This window comes from Dipteris shenzhenensis, chromosome 5 (genome assembly GCF_047967505.1).
Source record: "Dipteris shenzhenensis isolate YYH24624 ecotype China chromosome 5, Dip_SZ_1.0, whole genome shotgun sequence".
In the NCBI taxonomy this organism is placed as follows: Eukaryota; Viridiplantae; Streptophyta; class Polypodiopsida; order Gleicheniales; family Dipteridaceae; genus Dipteris; species Dipteris shenzhenensis.
The window spans coordinates 2078743-2100051 of NC_141600.1; the positions used below are offsets into that span (position 1 = coordinate 2078743).

Consider the following 21309-nt stretch of genomic DNA (forward strand, 5'->3'; position numbering starts at 1 on the left):
AGGACTATGCTGAGAAGCTTGATTTTGAAATAACCAAGCTTGCTCATGCGGATATAGCCCTGGGAATGGCGTGGCATTCTAGGAAGAATCCAGCCATTGATTGGAAAAAGCACGTATATCAATTCAAGATGAATGATGTGCTTTATGTCTTGCGAGGTGAAAGAGATATACCTCAGGGACCGTTGGTTTCCGTGATGGAAATCAGAAAGGCTCAAGTAGAGTTTTTGTACCTTTGCACAGCATCGGTAGAGTCGGTGAATGATTCTTCGACTAGCACTGATGTTACGCAAAGTGGTGAGATGGCCAAGCTGGCTAATCTTATAGCAGAGGAGTTCTCTGAATGTTTTAGGGATGAACTACCTTATGGGTTACCTCCAGAGCGGAAAGTTCAACATAAAATTGAACTGATCCCGGGGGCAGAACCTGTAAATAGACCTCCCTATAGAATGAGTTTTACTGAAGAGGCGGAGGTGCGTAGACAATTGGAAGAATACCTCAAGTTGGGACAGATTCAACCAAGTTTCTCACCTTTTGCTTCACCAGTGATATTAAAGAGGAAAAAGGATGATACGTTTCGCCTCTGTATAGATTACAGAGCATTGAATAATATCACTGTTAAGCACAGGTATCCGATGGCTCGGATTGATGATTTGCTAGATGCATTATATGGAGCCGTGATTTTCAGCAAGATAGATCTTAAGTGCGGCTATCATCAAATCCGGATTAGAGCCGAGGATGTGCATAAAACCGCTTTCAGGAGCAGGTTTGGTCATTATGAGTTTTTGGTAATGCCCTTCGGACTTACCAATGCTCCATCGACCTTCGTCATGCTTATGAACGATTTACTACGTCCGTATATCGAAAAGTTCGTAGTACATTTCATAGACGATATCCTAATATTCAGTAAGAGTGTTACTGAACATCGTGAACACTTAAGGATAGTGTTCAGTACTTTGAGGAAAGCCAGTCTTTATGTGAATAAAAAGAAAACTATACTGTGTATGGTTAGGCTTGAATATTTAGGGTTCATAATTACTCCACAGGGGGTAGAAATGGATCCGAAGAAAGTGGCTGCGATACTGACTTGGCCAATCCCTCAGAGTCTGACCGCGTTGCGATCATTCTTGGGATTTGTCCAGTTTTATAGAAGACATATCAAAGGATATTCCGGAATAGTATCGCCATTGACTGATCTGACCTCAGATAAAGTACCTTTTATTTGGGGACAGAATCAACAAGAAAGTTTTAACACCATAAAACAAGCTGTGGTCTCAGGACCGGTGTTAAAAATAGTTGATTCCCAGAAACCGTTGTTCCTAGAAACCGATGCGAGTGGCATTGCGGTAGGAGCAGTCCTCCTTCAAGAGGGAAGGCCAGTAGCCTTTGAAAGCAAGAAGCTTTCTCCCTCTCAAAGGAATTGGCCAACTCATGAATTGGAGTTGTATGCAGTTATCCATGCTTTGAAAACATGGAGGCATTATCTGTATGGTTCAGAGTTTTATGTGGATGTAGATCATGATACTCGGAAACATTTTTGTAAACAACCTGACTTGAGGGGCCGCCAAGCTAGGTGGGCAGAGCTCATGCAGGAGTTTAATCTAACGATTCGGTACCGAAGAGGAAAAGACAATAAGATAGCTGATGCGTTGTCTCGCATTATGCACAACCTGAGTTTCACGGTATTAGAGAGTGCTCTAATGACCGAGATCAGAGAAACTCAGAAGATGGACGAGTTTGTCCAGAGCTTATGGCCTAAAGCTCATGTGTTAAAACCCGGGGAAAGTGAAAAGGATGACCTGGCATCCAGAAAAGGCCAAACTTATGCAAGATATACCATATGGGATGGTATGCTAGTTAGAAATGGCAAGGTTGTAGTACCTGGTCAGAATGATCTCAGGCAGAGAGTCATTCGACAATGCCATGATAGCCCGTGTGCGGGACATCCAGGAGTCGAGAAGACCTATGATCTCGTGAAGCGAGATTTCTTTTGGCCAAAGATGAAAAAGCATATTCATGAGTATGTGACACGGTGTTTCTCGTGTCAGGTAAGTAAGGCCGAGTGGGTGAAGCCACCCGGACTTTTACAGCCCTTGGAAATACCACTAAGTAAGTGGGAGAGCATTTCCATGGACTTTATTGTAGGGCTACCTGCAACACAAGGAGGGTATAATTCTATCCTTGTGGTGGTTGATCGTCTAACCAAGATGGCTCACTTCATTCCGACTAGAGAGTCTGTTAGTGCCCCACAAGTGGCGGATTTGTTCATTAGACATATATTTCGTCTGCATGGATTGCCTAGATCCATAGTGTCAGACAGAGATGTTAGATTTACCGGTCATTTTTGGACAGCGGTATTTGAGACACTAAGGACTGAGTTGGGAATGAGTAGTGGGGATCATCCTGAGACGGATGGTCAGACGGAGAGAGTCAACCAGACTTTAGAGGATATGCTGAGGGCATATGTGTCATTGAGGCAACATACATGGGACAAGTGGTTGCCATTGTTGGAGTTTGCCTACAATGATAGGAAACATTCATCTACCGGGTTCAGTCCGTTTGAGCTGAACTATGGTTATAGACCAGCCAATCCGACTATAGTTAGAGTACCTCAGAAAGTGCCTAGTGCCGCGAACTTTGTAGTTCAGATGCGGGAGATGCTAGCACTTACGAGAGCTAATATCCACCAGGCTATGGATAGAGCCAAGGTGTATGCGGATGAAAATCGGTCTATAAGAGTATTTGAAGAAGGAGAAAAAGTTTTTCTCAGAATTCCTTTGCACTCGAAGTCGTTGACTTCAGGAGAGTGTGCTAAATTATCACCTCGATACTGTGGGCCGTGGTTAATTCTAAAGAGAATAGGCAGTGTAGCCTATAAATTAGAATTGCCACAGGGGTGTAAGGTGCACCCGGTTTTTCATGTTTCACGTTTAAAGAAATTTTTACATACAGGTGACTCACTAATCGAAGGTGTGGTTTTGCTTCAGGAGATAGAGGATATTGCAAGGCGCAAACCAACAAGAATCCTGGACCGAGGAACAATGCAAATACGAAATCGAAAGATACCCACGGTGTTGGTTGCATGGCATGGTCAGCCTCTATCCGAAGCTACCTGGGAATCCGTATATCAGTTACGGAGAGTGTTCCCAGACTTTATCATCGAGGACGCTGATGTCTGAAGAGGGAAGGAATGTTACGCTCTAGCCGAGATAGCATGACCTCGGAAGAATCAGTCGACATTTCCCTTAAAGGATCTATCTCTGTAATATATGTGTTTGCGCTTCATGTAAATGATCGGGAGGGATTTAATGTCAAGGTCCTAGATGAGGGCTGATAGCACCAGACTAGATAGATCTAAGACCAAGGGCCTCGTGCTGAGATATTGCCTAGGGGCAAGGAATTTAATGCATCCCAAGAGAGGGGTGAAATGTTGCATTAGGAAGGCCCTATATAGATGACATGTGGCATCTAGATCTATCTAGGGATTTGGGGTTTGCTAAGGCTAGAGAGAGATGAGAAGAAAATGATTCATGTAACTTTTGGCAACGTATATCTCTGTCTCGCTTGTGAGCCTTAGCAAGAATTGGCTGGGAGGAGAATCATGGTGCTGTTCCCGTGATCTGCAGTAGAGGCTAGAATAGGAGAGTTTGACAGGATGCTTCTCACCTCAGATGTCTCCATTCCTCCTTTTCCTTCACTGGGCTCGCTTTTGGGTACTATGGACTATTTGGACACAGAGATTACATTTTTGGATGGGACAATAGTTTCCTCAGGCATATGCTTTCTTCATAATGTCCCTCAAGTAATCTTTATATGATAGTTATGCTGCGAGAGACTTGGATGCTACTAGCCTTGAAGTGTTTTCTCACTATTTTTGAGCTCTTTCATTCGGCTCTCCTTTGGAGTCTAATGTCATGTACATTAATTTCATGCTAATTTTATAGTTACTGGTTTCACCAAAAAAAAAAAGTGTCTGTAAGAGAGATGGAGGAGACCTGCTTGCAGCCAGCACCCTGCGCGCCCTTTGTTTAGGGCTTCCTGCACCCTTTCTTGGTTCCTGCGCCAGCCGCGTGCGCTGCAACTGCTCGTCCATACACTTCTTTTTTTTTTCGTACGAAAATCCGTACCGTGTCTGTACTTTTTGTCAAAAACCCAATACAGTCCGTACTTTTTGTCAAAATTTCCAAGAAAATCCGTACAGCCCGTACTTTTTGTCAGAAATCCATACAACCCCCACTTTTTGTCAGAAATCCATACAGTCCGTACTTTTCTCCGCTTTTCCGTACAGCTTCTTCAGTTAGTACCTCTGTTCCGTACGCTCCTGCCTGTCCGTACAGCCTCGATTGCTCCCTTTTCTTCTTTCCGTACAGCTTATGTCAATCGTACACTTTGTTTACTTGCTGCTGTTCTCATCCTCTCTCTCTTTTTCCTTTTGTCTTTTCCCTTACAACATCTCCTTTTTACTCTTTTCATTTTTCCATGGAAACTGTCAAGACCTACATGCACAAGAAGCAGAAATAGGACTCGGGTCAGGATGACTCAATGCATGCCTCTCTTGAGGCTCAACTGGTTTTTGATGTTATGCATGAGGGCTTTAAAGACACGCGCTGGGATTGGAAGGACTCTGCTCCCACTGTTGGGCTCATGGTGGAGGTGGATGAAATCATTGATCCCATGCGTGAATACGCCAAGCATGCTATAATTATTTTTTTCCCAAGACGCATGCTTGTTGCAGCATATGTGGGAAATTGGCTCACCAGGACTTTGGGTGGTTGTTTTGTTCGGAAAGTGCATTAAGCTGCTCGGGGGTTTTTTGAGGTGATTATGACAGATGAACTGCACAAACAGATGCTCCTTGAACACTCCCCTTTGTTTTATGGGCAGCAGATGATGCATGTTTTGCCCTGGTCGCCCACCAAGGATTATCAGACTTTAATTCGCCATCGCTGTCCGGTATGGGTGGAGGTGGTTGACTTCCCTCAGTGCTTGGCTTCTCTCTTACCCAAAATTGCAGCATCATTGGGTAAGGTGGTGTGCCCTCCGCGGCCAAATGGAAACTCCAACCGATTTTGCATTTTGTGGGATACTGATCATCCCACTCCTGACTCTTATTCTGTTACGGTGAATCAAGTGGATATGGGCAGTGCTTTTTACAAGCTCAAGTGGGGCCTATTTGCATGTGATGTTTTGAATGTAAGAAGTTTGGCCACATGGCTTCTCAGTGCCCTCTTGTTATGCATAAAAGGCCTTTGGAAAATATGCCTTCTTAGATGCCTACTAAAGAAATGATGGGTCATCCCGTTCTTGTGAAGACTACCCCTAGATATGTGTAAGACTGCACAATCTCCACTGGCTCCACTCTATAGGTGAAGCTATGTTGGCGAAGTATTGGCCAGGAGGTATTGAAGATCATAATCTTGGGGTTTGCCAAGATTAACCGTCAAGTCTCTCTCTCGACATAACTCTAGGGCAGCAATGTAGGTGTTTCTGTAACCCTGTTTCTTAAGAGGATAAGAGGACTATATCATCTGCATACAATAGCTAGTTGAGATCCTTCGCCTCCTAGTTGGTCAATGAAGGTCATGATCTCATCAATATATAGCCCAAATAAAGTCCCCTATCGTGCTCTCGATCCAGTCTGACAGGCGTCCACACACACACACACAAAAACACTTTTTTTTTTTTTGGGTGGAATCTTTGAGTCATTATATTACAAAGAAGCTATCCCAGAAAGGGAGAGCTATAATACATCAAGAGAAAATCTCACTGTCTGCACAACCAAACTGTATGACAAATTAGATTAATTTCTTTTATCTAATCCACAACAGAAGGAACATGATAAATTGGATTAGTTCTTCCATGAGTTGCAGACTCTGCTCCAGGTGCTGTAAAAGCTCCTCATTGAATACCCAAACCAGCCACATGCTGCCCTATTTATATTGGAGAGGACAAATATACATCATGATCAAAGACACGAGATTGCAAGCAATCAAAAAGTGATTGCTGCAAAGAGTGTCTGAAGAAAGAGAAAGTGGAAAAAACAGGATCACCAAAGACCCTATGATTACGATCCTTCCAAACCTAGTACCGAACCCAAACAAAAAAGAAACCAAAACTCCTGTTTCGGTGGATGTACACCAAAAAGCGAGAAGAACTTGCCAAAAGCAATCTGAGGAAACCGAGCTCTCAAAATCTGCCCAAGGAAGTCTAAGAAAGCATGAGAGGAAGGACAATGCCAAAAGAGATGAGGCACAGTCTCTCTCGGAGCCAGATATCTGCGACAAATAGAGGAAGCAATATCTCGTTGTGCCAAGAGCTGTCTATGAGGAAGAACACCCAACAAAGCTCTCCACAAGAAAACCTGCTGACGGAGAGGAATCTTAGAAAGCCAAATCTGTCTCAAAACGTTTCCACCACCATTTCACAAGACGATGAAGATGCCAAAGCTGATTTGCCTTTTGCGAGATAAATGGCGGAGGAAGTAGAACTTTATAAAGAGAAGAGACAGTAATATGTGCAAACTGCAAAGGACGGTATGACAAACCCACAGAAGAAAGTGTCCAATCTTGATGACGATCCTATAGATGCAATAGAGGAACCGGTTGAAAAGATTGGAGCATCAAAGTAATCTTATGCCAAAGTGGACGATAATGCATTCCAAGGCCAAATTTGGCAGCGGCCAAAGGAAAAGTAAGGGGAATTCAAGCATCATCAACAACATCCTGAACGAAACAAATCCCCTTGAGACTCAGAAAATACGAACGTCGAGGCTCCTGCAAAGCCAAAGGAAGGGCGAACACTCTAGACCAATGTATACGAACGTTGAGGCTCCTGCAAGGAATCATTGCCATGCCAATCCAAGTGAGAAAGGATATGTTTCCAATCCATCAACAAATGGGAAACCAAAGGACAGCCGGGGATTTTTCCTGTCACAAAACCAAAAAGAAACTCCCACTGGGAAAGCTGCCAATGACCAAAAGCTGGAGATTCAACATGCAAGAGTAAATCACGAATCATGGCAGCCCATGGTTGAGAACCTTTGCAAAAACTGCAGCATGAGTTTCCCCTTATGGGCAAGAATGTGCAGATGGATATTAAGAATATTAAGACCTCCATGCATCTTTGGAGAACAAAGCTGCTGTACCGGAAGCAAACGCAAGCTTTTTTTGTCATGGCAAGAACACCAGAAGATTTCCAGCACCTCAGACATAAAAGAGGCAAGATCAGCCTTGCTGAACATAATAAGAGGCAAGTAGAATAGAATATACGCCATCAAAATAGATTGCACAATTTGAAGATGAACATGCAGAGGCCAAGTTGCCAATTTCTAGTACTCCAGCTTTTTCTTGAGAGCTGCGAGAATCCAATCAGATTGTTGACGAGGAGAAAGTGTCCAACTCAAAGGATAGCCAAGATGACGAACCAATTGTGTTGGTGGAATGATTTCTCCAGGCCATAAAAGAGAGTGTCATTCCTTGGAATGCAAAGGCAACAATTTTGATTTCTGAAAATTTACATGAAGCCCAGCAGCTAAACCATATAAAGAAAGAGCTTGTATCAGCTCATAAAGATCCTGCTGTGCATTGCGGGGAGTGAAAAAAGAATCATCTGCATAAGCTTGAGCAAGCAATGATTTACTGTCATGAATTTCCAAACCATGTAGTTTATCCGTAGCTACGAGATGATCCATATACTGAAGCATGGGGTGCGTGGCTATAGCATATAGGAGCGCACTAAGTGGACAGCCTTGACGCACCGAGCAACGAAGAGTCCATGCTTCGGAGATATCCCTAGAAAGAATACAAGCAGCTTGACTGTCACTATAAAGCCAGTATATGATATGCTGCAATTTCTGCCCAAATCCCAAAGCATGCATTGTTTGAGAGATGAAGTCCCATTGAACACTATCAAAAGCCTTGGCAATATCAACTTGCAGTAAAATGCTATGTGTATTTGGCATACTCAATTCCAACATAAGCATTTGCGATATTATCAGTGATATGCCTGCGAGGAACAAAACCATATTGTGCAGGATGTAAACCATCATGCAAGTATCCTTTAATTCGATCAACCACCATTTTGGTGATGATTTTATAAATGACAGGCATAAGAGTAATGGGTCTCCAATCAGCCAATGATTCACAAATTTGGTTTTTGGGAAGAAGCTTTACTAGCCCTTTTTTCCAAGAAACTGGCATATGTTGCTGTTCCCAGGCATGGTTGATCATATACAGCAAAATGGGCTTGAGAAGATCCCAGTATGCAAGAAAAAGTTCCACTGTAAGGCCATCCCATCCCGGAGATTTCCATTTACCACATGATCGGACACATGATCGGACAACAGTGATCAATTCTATTTTAGTGAAAGGGCATTCAAGCTCAAGAGCTTGTGCATGAGAAACAATAGGGAAAACATGCTACAGTAATTGAGTCCGGGCTGCCAATACTGCCGGAGAAAGAGGATCAGCCTGTCCAAACTGCTTGGAAAAATTATGAACACAAGCTGCAGCAAGTTGAGCTCTAGAGAAAGTCCAATGTCCATCTGAAAGCAGAGAGTACGACAAATATTGGTAGCTTGTCGCTTATGATGTAAGCTTTTAAAAAAACCCTTCGACGAGCAACCTTTATCCAAGAAAGCTCACTGACGAGCTCTTGTCTCCCATTTGGCAATTTTTCTATGATCATTACTTTGCAAATAATGTCTAGCTTGGCATAAAGATGTGCTTTCTTCAAGAGACAAAGACCGAAAATGACTGAGTTCAGTCAAAGACTGACAGGTAGATTTGCCCGAGCAACCATATCCCTCAATGCTTTGAGATAATTTTTGCCATAATCCCGAATAACTGATTGCAAGGCATAATCAGTATCAATAAAACTCTGAGGTGAAAGAGGTTGACATGCATCATACACCATGAAATGATCATGATTCAAATAACTATTGTTAACCATGAGGAGCCTTCTGTGTGTAAGCCGATCATCCGGCATGCCATGCAGAGAAATCCTCAAACAAAGAGGTGCATGATCAGAATGCACAAATGCATAATCAACTGACAAGGTAGTAGTAAAAGTATCAGAGTGATGAGGATCAACTCTGTACCACCTGTCTGGTCTAGCTTTATATGTAGATTGAGCATTGTGTTGGAAAGTAAACCCAGGCAGCAATGGATAAGATGCTGTTCAAAGATCAGCAAAATTGAAATCAAGCAACAATTTAGACCAGCTCTGCCTCTCAGAGGCCAACATATGTGTATGGTCAAATGTATTATCCCCTGGCTGAGGAGCATTGTTGAAGTCACCACAAAGAAAAGCATACTACCTCCATGGATACCTCTGCATATCTTCCTAAATCCTGTCCTCGATGACGGGAGGATTGAGGAGCATAGACAAATGCAAATAAAGATATCACCCTGTACAATGCATTGCATAACCATCCATCTGCCTTGTGAATCATTGAAGGCCACAGAGGGCTGAAGATCATGCCTGATCAGAAAGACTCGAAAAGGAATGCTGTCCAGCATAGAAAATCTCGTAACTGTGAAAATGACCATGCTGTCCAGCATACACATGCTGATTATGTTCTTGCAAAGCTACCACATCTGGCTCTAAGTGATTGAGATACCCCCAGACTGCTAGAATTATAGATATAATTCAGCACTGACCAATGTAATTTAATAAGCTAGTTAGGGGCACTTTTCCCTCTTTAAGAGGTTTTTCCCCCTAACTGCAGTTAGTTCACTAACTATGGTTAGTGACTACTAAGGTTTTGTCACTAGGACAAAACCTTATCTCTTTTCTTTGGAGTTGTACTCTACACACTCTTCTATTGCAACCAAGCTTTCAGCTCTCACTCTCTTGCTCTCTCTCACTCTCCATTCTCTCACATTTGGTATCAGAGCATTAGATCCAGCTCCCTACGACCTCCCGTTGAGCTCTAGCACCCAGCCCTGCTTCTCCTATCGCTCCTGCTCCTACATCAACAACCCGTCCGTACAACTCGAGCCGTCCGTACAGCACCGTACGTCCGTACAGGTCCGTACGGATCCGCTACTCTAGTACCTGCGTAGCTGCGCTGAGTCCGTACCTCTCGTACCCTGCACATTCTGCGTACCTGCGCTGACGCCATACCAGTGTACTTGCACCTGACCGTACAGCAAGTACTGCACGCACGCACCTGCAGCCTTACCTGCGCTGTTGCAGGTAATCGTCATTGTACCTGCGCAAACAATCTCGATCTACCTGTTGCAGTCGTACTTGCATCACCTTCCATATGAACGTTGTACCTGCAGTACCTGCTATTTTCGTACCTACGCATACACACTGTACAACAGGTAGTCGTACCTGTTTTCGTACAGGTTCTATTTCAGTACAGCTTGCTATCGCCGTACATCCTGCAGCCCCTTGTCATCGCCGTACGGTTCTGCGTCATCAGTACTCTGTTGTATATCCGCACATGTGGCAGATCTGTACCTGCAGATCCGTACAGGGTTTCCTTCATCTGCAGGTGATCTTTGGCAGGCACATTTTGCAGATAGCCATTGTTTGGCTCAGTCTTTGGGAGTACATTTGGGGCATTTTGTTTGTTGCAGACATTGCAATCAAATTGCAGGATCTACTTCACAAATTTGGGGTATTCTCAGGTTCACAGTTACTTGCAAAGCAAACATTGCAGATAGATCTGCAAATTTGGTCTAAAATTTGGGGCTTTTGTTCAGAAATTGCAAATTTGGGGCTTTTAGTGAATTTGCCCCTTTCTGATTTCAATTTCAAGCTCGAAATTTGGGGCTTTCAGTTTTGCAGTACAATTTCTTGAAGAAATTTGGGGATTTTGTGATTACACTGCAATTTTGCAGTAAAATTTGGGGCTTTTGCAGACAGAGTGCAATTCTTGCAACATTTGGGGCTTTTGATCAATTTGCCCCTTTCCGGTTGCAATTTCAGGCCTATTTTGGGGCTTTTGTGTTGCGAGAGCAATTTCTAGAGTTTTCAGTTCATACTGCCTTTCTTGGAGTGTTTTGCAGCACTTTTGGCAGATTCTGGAGAGTTTTTGATGCTTTTCTAAAAGGCAAGGGTATTGTGCATCAGCTCACAGTCAGGCTGACCCCTCAGCAAAATGGCAAAGCTGAGAGGAAAAATAGAACTCTCATGGAGATGGACAGATGTATACTGAAAAGCAAACACATGCCTCACAAATTCTGGCTTGAGGGTTTGATGTGTGCCAATTACATTCTGAATCGGACTCCCACTAAGGCTTTAAAAACAAAAACTCCTTATGAGGTTTGGAATGATAGAAAGCCTTCAGTGGATCACTTCCGAGTATTTGGATGCCTTGCTTATGCTCATGTGCCAGTTGAATTTAGGCACAAATTGTCAGATAAAGCCATTCAGTGCATATTTGTTGGGTACAGTTCAGAAAGCAAGGGGTACCGTCTCTACAATCCTGCTACACACAAGATCATAGTCAGTAGAGATGTGATATTTTCTGAAAATTCAGCTCACACTCAGGCTGAATTTCAAATGCCTTCTTCTTCAGAGGATGTCTTTGAGGGGTTGCTACCCATTGCCTTGGGTTCCCCTGCTGATTTTTCTGATGCAAATCAGAATTTACAGCAATCTCCAGATGCTTTAGTTCCGCCACAGGATGTCTAGCCCCCTCCACAGGCAGTGGAACAGGTGGTGTAGCAAGAAATTGCAGACATACATGCAGCAAAAACAGTCCCAAACTGGCTGTTACAGACTCTCGGGGAGAGTAAAATTGCATTGTGAGTTTCAGCCCTGGCTCCATGGGAGTGGCTATGGGCTTACAATCATGCATGTTAAATCTGTCCAAGAGTGCCACGTCTCTCATGAGAGAACTGGATCCCCAAATAAAAGTGAAGCAGCCCCAAATCTGACATGTCAAAGTTGGTCTGCAAATCAGCTTTGAAATCTGCAATTTTGTCTTCATTGGACCCTGTGAGCAGTAAATCATCGACATAAAGAAGGATGACTAAAATTTCCCCCCCATCCATCTTGATGTAGAGGGTGCTCTCAGTAGGACTATTGTGCAGCTCCTTGCTGGTCAAAAAGGCATGGATCTTGGCATACCATGCACGAGGGGCCTGTTTCAGCCCATATAAAGCTTTGTTGAGCTTGCATACTTGAAGTGCATTTGCTGTAATTTCAAAGCCCGGAGGTGTTCTTCCAGCAAGTCCCCATTTAAGAGATGAACATTCCACTCAGAATGTGCAGCCATTGCAATAACTGATCGGATGGTGGCCATGCGGGATGTAGGAGCGAGTGTCTCCTCATAATCTATGCCCTTTTTGTGAGCATAGCCTTTAGCAACCAGCCTTGCCTTATATCTGTCAATGGAGCCATCTGGCTTCCGTTTGACCTTGAAAACCCATCGTGTGCCAATGGCATGTTTACCCGGTGGCAAGTCTACAACATCCCAAGTCTGATTTTTTGCAATGGACTGCAACTCATCGTGCATGGCATTCATCCAATGCACATTATCCTTTGCCTCTTCGAATGTGGCAGGCTCCTCCTCATCAAGAAGAGTACCTGCATTTACAGTCAGGCTGTTGGATGCCTCATATATCTTTGCAACACTAGACCAGATATTCACTTTGCAGTATCTCAGGTGAGCAGGTACATGAATAGCCCAAAAACTATGCATTGGCAGGCAGTTAAGCGCATCTTCCATTATTTGCAGGGCACAAAGTCTTTTGGCTTGCTATTTCCCAGGGGGGGTGACTTGCAGATGCATGCATACAGTGATTCAGATTGGGCTGGTGATTATGATACTAGGCAGTCCACTAGTGGCAATTGTTTCTTTTTGGGTAAATCTTGCATTTCCTGGCTGAGCAAGAAACAATCTACAGTGGCTACCTCATCATGTGAAGCTGAGTACAGGGCAGCTTTCACAGCAACAGTTGAATGTGTCTGGCTGCGACGTCTATTTGCTGATCTTCATCTGTCTTTGGAGGGTCCTTCTCCAATTCTCACTGATAGTCAGAGTGCCATTGCAGTGGCAAAGAATCCAGTGTTTCATGCTCGCACGAAGCACATTGAGGTTCACTATCACTACGCCAGAGAGAAGTTGCATGCAGGAGAGATCAGTATGATCTTTGTGTCCACACATGACAACGTTGCAGATATTTTCACCAAAGCACTACCACGTGAAAAGTTTGAGGCATTTTGCAGTGCCCTGAACTTATATCCGTTTGGTGATTGATCAGCCTTGTACATGACATTGGCACTACAGGGGGGTGTTAGAATTATAGATATAATTCAGCAGTGACCAATGTAATTTAATATGCTAGTTAGGGGCACTTTTCCCTCTTTAAGAGGTTTTTCCCCTAACTAGTTAGTTCACTAACTATGGTTAGTGACTACTAAGGTTTTGTCACTAGGACAAAACCTTATCTCTTTTCTTTTGAGTTGTACTCTACACACTCTTCTATTGCAACTAAGCTTTCAGCTTCCAAGCTTTCAGCTCTCACTCTCTTGCTCTCTCTCACTCTCCATTCTCTCACACAGACTGTCTTCCATTTAGAAGCATCACACAAACCCTGTACATTAAGTGTCAAACATATGAGTTTTGACAGCATATTTACAGATTATGTACAACAGAGGGAGAACTGAAATCAGGCCTGCATATCAACCTCAAGATCCGGACCCCGGCCCTGAGGTATCACAATTGGTTGAGAAGTGGAGAGCAAACCAACAATATGTTCTTCGGGAAAGAGAGTCCGACTGGCTATCACAGCTGCCCATGTAATACCCACTCCTGAATTTTCTTCAGGAGTACGACCAGTCAAGTATGCACCATTCCAAGTGCGAGAAGGTAAAGGTCGTCTAGCTGCGACAGTTTTCCCTAGAGCTAGACCTCCTACAAAGTTTTGTCTTTCCCTTTGGGCTGAGAGGTGGAAGGCATAGAGGGAGAGGCATTCCCCTTGGACACAACAGGTGTCTTGCCTTTTTCTTGAGCTGGAGTAAGAGGCTTGACACCCTTCTGTTTCTTTATGATGTATGCAGCTCGGGAACGCCTTATGGGAGGGCAAGGGGTCTTGGCCCAACTGGAACGACAGTGTTTTCGAGCGCATTTCCAGGAACCTCCAATGAAGGGATGGCTATTTGACACATTAGTGCCCACAACCATGTACGTGGCACCCTTCTTGGGATGTGATCTGACAGTGATTGAGTGGCGACCTTTAAGAGACTATAGGTGACCATGGGATCCAGGATGATTCGAAGCAAGCCCTCAGTCCCCCACCACATCATACAAGCAGCATTTGCCATGACATCACTCGAGATTGATGCCGTCTTCCAGGTAGTTACATATCTTCACAGAGTCTGGGCTTTACCTAGAGAGAGGCTACCGAGAGTGGCGCTAGAGTCATCTATGCAACTGGTTGAGAGTGGTGCCAGCAGAGCTTGGTATGCACGCATTCCAAAATAATTTGATAGACATGGAATTCAGATGAATTGTCTCCCCCTCTTCTAGTATAGCTTGGACGCCCCTGATCCTCTTTGTTGGAGAAATCATATCCAAAGAGTGTGGTGATGTGATGTGTTGGTGTGTAGTACTAGGCGATCTAGTACTAGTTCATGTGACTCTTACTAGTTCATGTGTGAGAGTCATGCGTGAGTGCCACATGTCATTATGGGACTTATCCCATATACACTAGGTGCTAGTGCGTGAGTTCATATGGAGCAAAGCATTGTTAGTCTTGTTACTCACTTTATGGATCAATTGCAAGCCTCCCTAGATGTGTCTCCTCTCTTTGTTGCTTTGCACTCTTGGAAAATGGAAGAGATGAGATGCTATGTTGCATTGCATTTCAAATGCAAGCAAAGGGAAACACCACTAGTTCGAAACATAATGAATGTGCATAGGGGTCCAAAGTACTAGGAGTAAAACCATCCTCTAGTCCCATAATAGAGAGGCCATTGAAAAATACAATCATGGTAGAAGTGGTTGTGAATGTATATGGTTTTGGTTGGGTCCATGTGGTAGACTAAATCTAAGTTTGAGAAACATATTTAGTAGTGGTAAAGCTTTGAATCGGGAGGAATAAGGCTAAATATTGAGGACTCAAAGGTAGGGGATTGAATGACACGGTGCACAAATTTGGACCCATTGGCATGTGGGAAGTGTTTAAATTTGGATGAAGCGGGCCATTTATGCGACCCATTGTATGTGATGAGACTGCTCAAAGCACGCATGAGTAATTGTGTCTTGTTTATCATTAGATGGGCAGAGTTATTCTTTTACATATATATGAAGAACTGCAGAGTTATTCCTTTACCTAGCCAAACTAGCTATGTGCAACATCCACACCTTTGGTCTATCAATTATAACATTCATCTTTCATGAAGACTACAGTAGGAAGGCAGCCATATTTCCATCTAATCAAATCTTATAGCTCTCTATTCACAATATATGTTGTGAAGAAAGAAAAATCACTTAAACACTATGTTTATGAACGAGAAGCATTCGTTGAATTTTGTGTTTATAAAGATGCCTTGAGAAATTTGCACAAATTCAAAAATAAGATATTTTAATGCATTTTGCATGCACTCAGCAGCGGTTATATTGTCTTGATACAAAGAATTCATAACAACAATGAGAATGCTACCATAACATTTCTAGGACAAAATACATGTCTTCAGTTAAATGTACAACCTAATAAAAATTAGCACTTGATATGCAAGCCTTACCCGTTCAACACTGTATAAATACACAGGTTCAAATGCTTCACTTCGCTTTTCAAGCCAGTTCACTGCACAAACACAGAACATTCATTTGGACTATTATATGTGACCTCACAGATCATTATTTTATTTTATACACATTCTGCAATATGCTATTTTATACACATTCTACCATATGCTATTTTGTTCATTCTACTCTTCATCCTCATACTATATCCCTTCAAAGTAAAAAATACACCAAATCTCGCAAAATGGAAAATACAAGCCACAAGTAAATCTATCTTTGCTTTTCTCTATCTCCATTTAGCATGCTTAAAATCAACATATCCTTTAAATTCTATCCCTTCATGTGATTAGAATATATGTAGTCAAAAAGATTGAAGAGTATTGATGAACAAATCGTGGAAAAAATAACAAGGAGAGAGAGGTTGAAAAAAAGAAATGGCTAAATATAAGAGATTGGGGAGCCGACCAAACAAGGTCTATGAGAACCATTCCCAACCAAGAATCAGGCAAGGTCTGATCTTTTCATGGCCTAACATGTGCCTAGTCATCTACCTGGCTGAAAAATGTCGATTTTCTCTGTCATTGGAGGGCTGCCAAAAGATTGCCTTGACCTTTTTAATGAAGAAGAGGATTGCAGAGAATGTAGTGGTCCGCAATGCCTATATGGACAGCCTTAGCTCCTATCTCGATAGCCAATTAGATGTATATGTCTTGTTGTGGATGCTTGATGCTGAGTCTCCTTGTTAGAGAGCTTCCACACAAGCAAGGAAATGCATAATGTGCATCTGAGTATACTCCACTAGATGGACAACTGATGGGAACCTCTCTAGCTCAAGAAGAGAGACTACCTATTGAGACATGAAGATCAAGGCTGCCAACCATGCTAGACAGGATGGGGAATAAGATATATCAGGGGATCAAAGGCAATTGATCCCAATGTGTCTTGATCTGAAGCTAATGAGACTCAGAAGTCCTAATATCCATAGGGCATGAGAGAGGTAGCTGCTGATATACCACGAGCAACTATCCCATGGAAGAGGGAAGAAAGAAACGTTCCTTGTAACATCAGTTGTGCATCTGAGTATACTCCACTAGATGGACAACTGATGGGAACCTCTCTAGCTCAAGAAGAGAGACTACCTATTGAGACATGAAGATCAAGGCTGCCAACCATGCTAGACAGGATGGGGAATAAGATATATCAGGGGATCAAAGGCAATTGATCCCAATGTGTCTTGATCTGAAGCTAATGAGACTCAGAAGTCCTAATATCCATAGGGCATGAGAGAGGTAGCTGCTGATATACCACGAGCAACCATCCCATGGAAGAGGGAAGAAAGAAACGTTCCTTGTAACAGAGGATTTGTCGCTCACAGTGGGAGAGGCATAAGTCTGCTCTACCTCAAGCATCTTGCCTTATTGTATGGTTGATCGTTTGATGTACCCAAGCTATCTAAGGTACATTATAATAGCCCAAGGCGGCAAGCCATGAACATCATCACCTATAAGTATTATTGGCTCAATCCTTAGCATGCAGTAAATATCATGAAGTGAAACATAGAACTTCCTAAGCTGCAACGGATCAATGCATTGCAGCCTACAAGTGCAAGGAGACCAAAAAATAGATGTAGACTTGAAACTATGCTACCAACTGTGCTGAAGGCAAACTTTTATCACGAAGCCACTTCTGAAGCACGCACAAAGCTTCAAGTGATGGCCCTTGAAAAGGCAAGTTGAAAACCCTAGATAACAAAGCCAAAGGAAGTAGATGTACAAGAGTGTCTAAGCTTCAAAAAAGATGGAGATGATTCGTTTGTGAAGAAGACACCCACTACATCCTCTGCATGCTGGCCATAATCCTGAGAGAGCATTGCCAAATCTTCAGTGCCGCCAGACAGTTCCACCTGCAGTGGGTGATCGCCTCAAGGTCCCGTACTGCAAAGCAATGATACTGGATATGTCCCATCTACCCTCATCTACACCAGTCAGGATCCTATGGGCAGGCCTCCATGGGCTATCAACAAAATGAAGCATGAAATCTTCCTCAGGCTTAGGTCATTCCAAAGTGGGACAAAAATCTGGTGAGGACCTCATGAGGCCCACGCTGCTCTAGCCAGTCTCTCGCCATTTAAGGGCTCCAAGCCAAGGCATCCAAGTATTACTGGCTACCAATATGAGTGGTCTGGGAAACAAAGGGCACCTCTACTGTGTGCTCTAAGAGCCCAATCCAGGATGGACAAAACCAGTCACTAGCATCCCACTGTACTTCTCTCAATGGCTTGCCCTCCACTAAGGATGTTCCTCTCTCTATATATGTATATACCTTTGCAAGGCTAGAATATATCCAACTGAACAAATCCAAAGTAAATGATAAAGTAAAGTAAAAATAACTTAGTAAGCAGAGCTATGCAGTACCCAAGCATAAGCTACCATTTGTGTTTCAAAGATTCCACTCTCTATGAGAGTAGGCAAGCTCACCACGCATCCATAGATCTAGTATAAAGGATCACCCTCCGGGCCTCAGCTAGCTGAGCACCGTGCCGCGTGCGTGACCACAACTCTTGTGTCCCATACAACGAGAGTCAATGGGTCTAGGTGTTCGCTCAGACTAGGCAGAGGCCTACTCAAGTTCCCGATATCCCAAGGAGTCCATGCCAAGGGATCCCCATAAGTGAGCCTATAACTCATATATACAAACTTACCTAGGATGTCCATATCCAGTTTGTGATTCCACATCCCACACCACACTGTGTGAGCTCCTGGGCATTACTATCGGTCTTCCGTTGTGCGTACCCTCTGTTGGGTAATTTCTAACACGTGGGATCCAGGATGATTCGGAGTAAACCCTCAGTCCCTCATCAGATTATATAGGTAGAGTTCGCCATGATCCCCCTCCAGGTTGATGCCATCTTTCAGACGGTGACGTTTCTACACAAAGTTTGGTCCTTACCCCAGTGGAGACTACCGAGACTAGCATTAGAGTCCTCCAGGCGACTAGTAGAGAGTGGTGTCGATACAGCATGGTACGCACGGGTATCCACATGGTTTGGTTGAAACCGGCCTCTAATCACTCAGAGGGCAGTGGAACTAAACCTTTAATCACTTCAGCACTTATTTACAGCTCACAAAGCATATATCACAACCATTAACCATTGCATGATCACCATTTGGCATTTACCCATTTGTTCACAAACAAAACCACTGAAAAAGGGATGGAGGCTAGAATGCCCCTGCTCAACACACATAGACAAGTGCACCCGATTGGCCCCAAACACCGTGGCGCCCCTTTCGGTATTTCTTTATATTTCACAATGAAATGATTACAAGTTGCATCTGGGAGACCTTCCCTGCAACTGAGCACGCAGCCCCAATTCACTAAGCCTTCGCAAGGCTTTCAAGCATAGAACACCATCACATAAGTGCACTTAACCCAAAGGCATTCTCTTTTCCGAGTGCAATTCCATTGGCTGTCCAGATGCAATCACACTGCACCCCAGCTGCACTCTCTTTGAGTGGTTTCCAGATGGCATTCACAAAGCTTTTCAAAGCTCCAAAATAAAGTCAGCAAAGTACCCAACCAAAGAATGACTCATGTAGCACTGCCTAGGCACCTGTGAGCCAAGAAAGAGACGGCACACGAGGCCAACCAATAGCTTATGGCAAAAAGAAATTGCAGTAGCAAAATCACAACTCATCGAGCCCTGAAAACTCGAACCAAGTCCTCAATCGCCAAGAGGACATAGTAGCCAATGCCCAATTGCATTCTCAGCCAAAGAGGAGTGCAAAGGCATGAAGAAAGAGCATTTACAAGAGCCGACCAGCAAGAATTCCACTGAAAAATGCGAAAAGAAGCACTTCTGTCGCGAAAAAGTGGGAGTTCTTGGGCTCAAAAGAAGCGTGCTTCAGAGAGGAATGCATTGAGAAGGTTTTGGAGAAGTTTCATCGCCGGAAAGTCCTCCAAAACTGAGAAAAACCAGTCAACCAGCGCGTCGGACCACTCGAAATTCAACAGAAAGCTGTAGCTTTGCAAGAGGAGAGGCCCAAGAGGCGGTAGAAGAAAAAAGGTCCAAAAAAAGCCACTTTTGCAAATTCGACCAGCAAAAGAAGTGCTCAGCTCTGCCCGTTCTACCAAACACACGGAGGGAAAAGCATATCACTACGAAGGGGAGGCAGAGGGGAAGCCATCGGGCCAAACGGAAGTCGAGGAATCCAAACGGGTGAGGAGTTATGAAGAAAAACGGAATTCAGCTGAAGGAGGCTGAAAAACCAGTCCAAAATCTCAACAAAGGGAGGAGATGAGAGAGAAAACCACACATGTGAAGTTTAGAAGGCCTAGGAAGGTCCAGGAATGGCAAAGGAGCATGTAGAAGGCACTAGAGCCACCTGGAACTCTAGGGGGGCCACTGAAGGTACATGGCCCTCTAGGGGGCCCATTAAAAATGCCACATCATCATTTTCCAACAACCACTCTTTTAATTCCTTGGAATGCCTTTGGGCCTAGGGATTAATTACGCTTATGTGCTAGGCACCATGCCGCGTTTAATTACACATTATTAAGCCCACGCTTGGACTTTTAAAACCAAAGTTGTCACGGTCTTGTAGTACATTAAAGTACTTAGAATTTCACGCCCCCGTGACATACCCCTCTCTTGAAACAGCAAACCACAGTTTGCTGCCCCAAAACACAGGAGCGAGCATGAAATATAGCATAAAAGAGTATACAAGAAAGCCGCAGCTATAGTATACAGAGACACTGAAAATATGGCTAGGAGAGGCATGCATCCATCCATATATACTGCTCAAAATCTATGTGATCCTCGGCGATCATGTTGGAAAGCTGAAAGGAAAGCAAAGAGTGGACACAAACTCAGAATACTTGCATTACTTGCTTGTAGAATGAAGAAGAGTGAGGTCCTTAAGGGGGACGAGCATTTTCTGAGCGAAATCTTCCGAGCGTCCGAGCGAAGGAAAAAAAAAGCTTCCAACTATGCATAAATATGGCAAAAATCGATCAGAAGAAAACATAGTTTCACTTAGAAATATGCAAAGTATTATAGCAATGCCTATTTTATACAAAAATCTTTAGGTGAATCTGTAGGAATGGTGAGAGCATAATGGGATGGCTTTTGAAGAAACCCACATGTAGAGTAGACTTCTCTATGAAAATTCCCTTATGATCCTTCTTACAACTTTTACTTAATAGGGGGTGACATTGAAAACCCTCTCTCAACCTATCTTCATGAAAGAGTTTCTTCAAAGAAAACTCATTGAAGCAAGCCATCCAGGTAGTTTCGCCAGCGAAACCCCTTTGAAGCAAGTCTCCCAAGGTAGTTTCGCTGGCGAAACTACCTTGGACAGCACTTTTAAAAGTGACATAACTTTCATATCCAATGTCCAAATATAGTCATTCAACCACTCAAATTGATCGGAACACCCCATTTGAGCACATCTATGAAGTTATATTTTGGAAAATCTTCCATATATAGTATTAAATATTACATGTATTTTATGAGAGTGATATATAAGCCCAAGTTAATACTTATTTATAGTAATTTAAACTTCTTTAGAAACATGTCCATAAATATGCTATAAAAACACTAAAAAGAT

General features: G+C 43.3%; 1 protein-coding gene across 2 annotated transcripts in view; it reads right to left on the reverse strand.

The window, feature by feature from the left end:
- The window catches only part of LOC147901483 (S3 self-incompatibility locus-linked pollen protein), a 174202-nt gene that overhangs the window by 80270 nt on the left and 72623 nt on the right, over positions 1 to 21309 (reverse strand). For both annotated transcript variants that reach the window (XM_087374617.1, XM_087374616.1), the window contains exon 5: positions 15703 to 15764. In XM_087374617.1, the coding sequence (XP_087230743.1) occupies positions 15703 to 15764 (62 nt within the window). The remainder of the gene's footprint in view (positions 1 to 15702; positions 15765 to 21309) is intronic.